At 27.6% G+C, this 6220-nt stretch overlaps 1 protein-coding gene across 10 annotated transcripts in view; it reads right to left on the reverse strand.

Moving 5' to 3' along the window:
• Positions 1 to 3600, reverse strand: part of LOC126736320 (ribonuclease 3) — a 48505-nt gene extending 44905 nt beyond the window's left edge. The window contains exons 1-4 of one of the 10 annotated variants that reach the window (XM_050440625.1): positions 3522 to 3540; positions 2979 to 3477; positions 2400 to 2477; positions 1904 to 2027 (exon numbers count right to left, since the gene is read on the reverse strand). In XM_050440625.1, the coding sequence (XP_050296582.1) occupies positions 1904 to 1963 (60 nt within the window). In that variant the 5' untranslated portion in view covers positions 1964 to 2027; positions 2400 to 2477; positions 2979 to 3477; positions 3522 to 3540. Of the gene's footprint in view, positions 1 to 1903; positions 2028 to 2388; positions 2478 to 2978; positions 3478 to 3521 lie in introns of those variants that run through there. The other 9 variants (XM_050440626.1, XM_050440620.1, XM_050440621.1 and 6 more) reach the window with 9 other exon arrangements.
• Between the last annotated feature and the right edge of the window lie 2620 nt (positions 3601 to 6220).

The following is a 6220-nucleotide window of genomic DNA, read 5'->3' on the forward strand; positions in this document are numbered from 1 at the left end:
TTATTTGGACTCTTTTCCAGAGCTTTATGTCTTACAAAATAAAGATAAACCAGATTGTATGGCAGTACTTAAGTGTTGGTTTAGTAAATGTTACATACATTTTTATTATGAAAGCTAGAGATTTATTGAAAAATGCTCTCCCCATAAGGTTAGCTTTTTTCACCATTTGAGTTAGATGTGTTTAGCATTTTAGGTATTCTGTCATCACAAGACCCAAAGCTCTCTGCTCATTTACAGCTGTATGTAAGTTAATGTCAACATTGAATATTTTGCTTAAAACCCATTTTTGGAAACTTCATATAACAAAAAATCAAAGTTCAAGAAACAAATAAATTAGTTGATTTTCAACTGAACTTGATTGAAACGAGTTATGGCACTTTAATTATATTTAAAATGTAAAGAATAAAGTAATCCTTCAGCTTTGATGACAAGAAATATTGAAGAACAATCAATTTTGTTAGATTAGACCATTGTTCTCATCCATTAATAAACTTGCTAAAATAAATGACATAATGATACCCTATCCACCTCATTATATGCACTGCCCTAAGCCATCTCCTATATTCATAGGGTTTAAAAGATTTGATATATGATAATCCTGTTGTAATGACACAAGATTTTAAAAGATGGATAAGGCCAGAACTGTAACATCAAGCTATGAAGAAACTATTATCAACCATGGCTAGTGGTTGGACAGTAGTTTCGGAGGTTATGTAATATGTCAAGTTTAAAAGCTGTTTTGCATATAGAGGTATGAATTTCTCAATGAATTTTATCAACCTATAGTTAAATCTAGTCAATAATCCTTTAAAACAAAATATTTAAAAATATTAGAACAAGATATGCTCATATTCACAACAATTAAGCTAGCATTAGAACAATTTTGTATACATCTTTTTTTATGTAAAAGGTTTACTTAAATTTTATTGTATAAGTATTGACCTTTGGTGTAAGATTCTATATGTTTGTATTTTTAGATGTATTTTGTTGTGACCAGGTGTTATGGAAAATCGATACACGCGAATAACACCCTTTGCATTTTGTACAATTAACTATGTACTTCGCACAATAAATATTTCTATGACTATAACTATAAATAAGCCATCCTAATGGGTACCAGAAAGAGCTAGTTGGAAGATCGAGAAATGGAGCAAGAAGCAAAGAAAAAAAAGCAGCTAGGTGTATTTCAATGAAAATACAGTAAAGAAGATGGTCTATAAAATCCAGTTTGCTGTGTAACAGACACTGACAACCTTCACGAATATGGGGCTAGAAGTCACAATTTAATTGTTTACAAAAATTGCAATATTAAATATATAATTTAAAGGTTTTTATTAAACAAAATTAAATGTACTAATAACCTACAATATATAAGCTACTTCATTTGTCAGTAGGACTAGTATAGGTACAAATTTTCTTCATTAATTTCTACATAGCAGATTGTTTATGTAATGTTGCTGACACTTTTAATTATTGTGGATAAATATTTAGTTTTTTATGTTAAATATAATGATGCTACTTACTAATATAATGATACTCACTATTTTATGTTAAATAGTGAGTAGCTATAGAGTTTCATGTGTTATTCAAATTATTTTCTTTGTTCTTTAGCCAATATTAAATGGTCATCATTTAAAAAAAGCTTGAGAGAATTATATGAAAATCTGTGAAAAGATTACAAGACAAAAGTCACTACTACTATGTAAAGAAAAATGTATAATGTCATATCTGTCAATAAAAATCAAATAACATGAAAGTTTAGAGAAATACAAAATTTTATTGATGTATCTAGTTTCCTTAAAAATACTGAATTCAAGTATGACTGTACCTGTACTGTACATATGTTAAAATTTTAATTAAAAGTAAAATATTATAAATTAGCAAGAGTAACTATCTTATATACCTTTGCTATTAATGTGTTATTAATTGGTGAAGCATTTTGTGAAGATCTAACATTTTCCATAGGTTTTACTGTTGTGTATCCATTACTAATATAGGGACTAGCAGCTGTTCCATAATATTGTGTTCTAAAAATAATTAAAATTTATATTTAGAGTGGCTTAGATACATTAAATTTTTTTCCATGTCCTAATTATATGTATAGAATCCATTGAGATAAAGAAAAAATTATGATAAATGAAAGGTGTTTCAGTTAAAATGCAAAATGTAATACATGTATTATTTTAGTAGATTTACTAAATAATAATTTAGTTTACTACTACTAAAGTTAATTTTAATTTACTACTAATAATTTCTACTATAGTTACTGCTTTCTTCACAACAGATTGAATTATTACATTATGAAATTATTAAATAAAATTAAATTCAATTTTTTTGGTTTTTGTAATGATTAAATTTTGCATTATAAGTGAAAGCATCCATACTTACTTTATACATACCTGCAACCAATTTGAGAAGTCTGAAAATCAGTGTGCTTTGTGACTGATTTTTTGTTCTACTTTGACTTGCTAATCATGCTATAAAATCAAAACATGAAACAATTGAAGCTAAAGCAAAATAATTAGTTAAAAAATGGGATGCAGGTGTGTTGGTGTAAGCAAATAGCACTGTTGGAAATCTTTTATCTTTTAGAGTTAAAATCACTTTATATACATAGGTATGTATGTGAATATTATACTTTAGCTAAGTGAATATTTAAAATATTTTTGTTGAGATAAAATAAAGAAACCCCTTTTGAGTAAATTATGATTCACAAAAAAGTTGAGCTTAAAGTGTTATTAGAAAATGAAGTATCGGAAATTTGATGGGCATAAAGCATAGACATACTTGATATTATTAAAAAAAAATTTTTTTGTTTAAGCCTGGTTTATAATTTAACAATAATATCTTGGGCCAAAATGAGCTGAAAATTTATAATAAATAAATAATACAATGTGAAGAACTATGAAGAGATGTAATTTCTTACATATTCAAACAATACAATCAATAATAATGATAATAAATACTAGGTTACTTACTGGTAATGGCCATTATTAAGCATAAAATTCTGGTCTTGTCCAGTCACTGAATATGTTTTCTCATAATAATTTTGTACTGCCATTGGGCCATAATGATTTGCAGTGGTTGGCCAGGCATAATTCCAGGTCACTGCACTTGAACTTGAAGTTTGGGTGGATTGTTTTTCTTCGGGAGGTGGAGGTGGAGGAGGTTGTGCCCATAGATTGATAGGAACACCTGGTGGAGGTACAGTGCTCCCAGGACATGTTGTTGATGGATCATAGTACCAATAATTGTTCATATCCTAAGCTGAAATAACAAGAAGAGAACACTGGTGAAATTTTGATTTTTAATGGGTTAATTATTGTTTGATTGATTTATACATTAATTGGAGCTTGCTTGTAGCAGAGAATTGCATGATATATAATCAGGGCTCTATTATTCGGTACTAACAGTTTTTCACCTTCAAACTATTTCTCAATGTGAAATTAAGAGAAGTGTCCATTTTTAGCTGAAATACTAAAAAAATCAATGGTTTTTAATTCCATTAAAAAAATATTTACCTATTACGTTGACATTACCATATGCCTATGACTGTGACATTGACAACCATTTGTTTGCTTTTAGTGACTTAACGTCAAAAAATATAATAGTCAAATAACATGGGTAGTAGTAATGTAAGAAATATCGTTTTACCCTCCAATTTTTTTTTCAATGGCTTAAAATAGCAGAACTAGGAATTAATTTACGCTAACCGGGGATTGTGGATAGAAAAGTTGATCTATAATATCTAAAGCAAAAAATGTAAATAAAAATATACTATAAAATTATTTATTCCGTTACGCAAGGTGACAAATCAGCTTAACGTCCTAAAACAATGAGGAATCTTGACATTTATTAACAGCTGTCAAAATATATTTAATCTGCCATCCTTCAGACGCCACTAAAAAGCACCCGATTCCCGTCACCATTCGGCTATCTCCGACTGTCCCATTCGGATATTTAAATATTATGTGAATGGCGGGCAACCAACAAAAGAGCAATGTTTGCTGCTAGAAGCAACGGTTTCTGGCAATAAAAATAATTTATGTAAATAATAATTAATGGAATAATAATTTAATTAAAATAAAAAATAGCGTTTCTGGAATAATAATAATTATTGATTCTTTAAATAAATTAAATATAAATAAAGGATGCAAACAAGAAAATTTAATTATTAATTTTATACATGATACCCTAATGTAAATGTAAGTATCAAAAAAATTCAGTTTGGTTGAACGATCCAATGGAATGGAAATTGAATTTTTTTTTTTAATAAATATTTTTAAAAATTTCCTTGGGGGGACATTGATTTATTTGATTTTGGATATTATTTAAAATTACTATGGTTTATTTTTGAGAAAGTGTTATTTGAAATATTTATTTTTCTACTACCTTATAAGGAAATTTTTAATTTTATTTCCCTGCACAATTGAATTTTTTTATTTGACTATATCTTGCTTATTTTTTATAAAATTAATTTTTTACATTAAATTGTGCTTATTAATAAGAATGAAAGTAGAAAATGAAGTACTGTAGGAGCGGCGTCATTTTCTCACTATGGATGCTTTTGCTAGATCAAACTTCACCCACTTAAGGAAATTATGCACTTTGCTCCCTTTTGTTATACAAATAACTATTATTTTTTTAAGTTCTCTCTATAATATGTGGACATATCAAAAGGAAAAGCCCAACTTAAACAATAGGGTATTGCATATTTAGAAAAAATAAATAAATGAAAAACAAAATTTATTAAATATTGTAGTATTGTACTTTAATTTTAATCTTAAATATATAAATGTTATTAATCTCTTTAAAATAAGTACCTATTTTTTTAAAATAACTTTTATACCTAGGTAGAGAGGTAATTTTGGTAAGTGAAAACACAATGGATTTAATTAGTTATACTGTTATATAAATGTATCATATATTAAAAGTTTTATTTTATAAATGCTGCAAAAACATGTATAATGTATATGACTGATTTGAAAAGAAACTCAATTATTTTATGCTAAAATACTAATTTACAATTCGCAGTTTCCATTAATACTCATAAGAAGAAACTGCAAGAAACTTATGAGATAGGTAATATTTGTTTAAATATTTGCCTAAAACTTACAAAAAAAATTATAATACACATATACATACATATATACTTAAACCTATAAAAATATACCTACTATTATATAAAAAAAATACTGATAAATAGAAAAAAATATACAATTTATTATTTTTATTTACTGCTCCTTCTTCTTCTTTGATGGAAAATAAACTTGTTTGTCCATTTTTCGTTTACTTGTATTTGTCTTATTTATCTGTTCCATCATTGATATCAGTTGTCTCATGCACCTAGACATTTACAGGTATGTGTTAATATATCTTATATAATTTTATAAAAAGATAACTTACTTATCATAAGTTTCATCATTTAAAGATCTTAAAAAGTTTGATACACTTTCAATTTCAATTTCTCTTGTTGATTGCTTGTTGTGAATCCTTGTACTGCTACTTGTTGATTTTCAGTAATCTTCTCATTAACAAACATTTCAATTTCTAGACTATGGCTAGCTTCAATATTATTGGAAGAACATTCCCCAAGGAGTTCACCTAAAACAGAATCGCTTCCCTTCCTTTGCTCACACACCATAATGAACAATTGAAATTGCTACAAATTACCTCTAAAATCACTTCGATTGCAACAATATACTTTTTCAATATTGTCTTCAATTTTCCTTGTGCGAACAAGTGCATAGTTTGTGCTTATTTTATGCTCTCTTAACCATTCCTCAAATCTTTCTTCGCTGGAAAAATGGAAAGTTGAGGACTCTATTTTGATATCATGACTTACCTGTAAATGAGCTTCAAGTCTTTGATAAGTCTCACAAGAATATTTAGTCTCTTTGCATAAGAGACAAGAAATGTGTGACTTTGGGTTATCTGGAAGCTGCTGCTTATGAATAACTTTAATATGTTTGTTCTTAGCTGAAATGGAAGAAAACATTTTATTGCATAAGTGGCACATATTTTTGTTGATAGTTTGGTCCTGATTCTGATGGTTTTGAGTAGGGCCGTCCATCTTTACAGCTAAAATCGCTGAATTGGAATTAATACAGCTTTTCAGGTATTATTTTAAAACACTATAAGCAACAATATGGTCAATATTTCACAAAGAAAAAAGTTCAGTATAATCGCAATAATTGATCAAATTAGTTGGAGCTTTTTT

This window comes from Anthonomus grandis, chromosome 5 (genome assembly GCF_022605725.1).
Source record: "Anthonomus grandis grandis chromosome 5, icAntGran1.3, whole genome shotgun sequence".
NCBI lineage: Eukaryota > Metazoa > Arthropoda > Insecta > Coleoptera > Curculionidae > Anthonomus > Anthonomus grandis.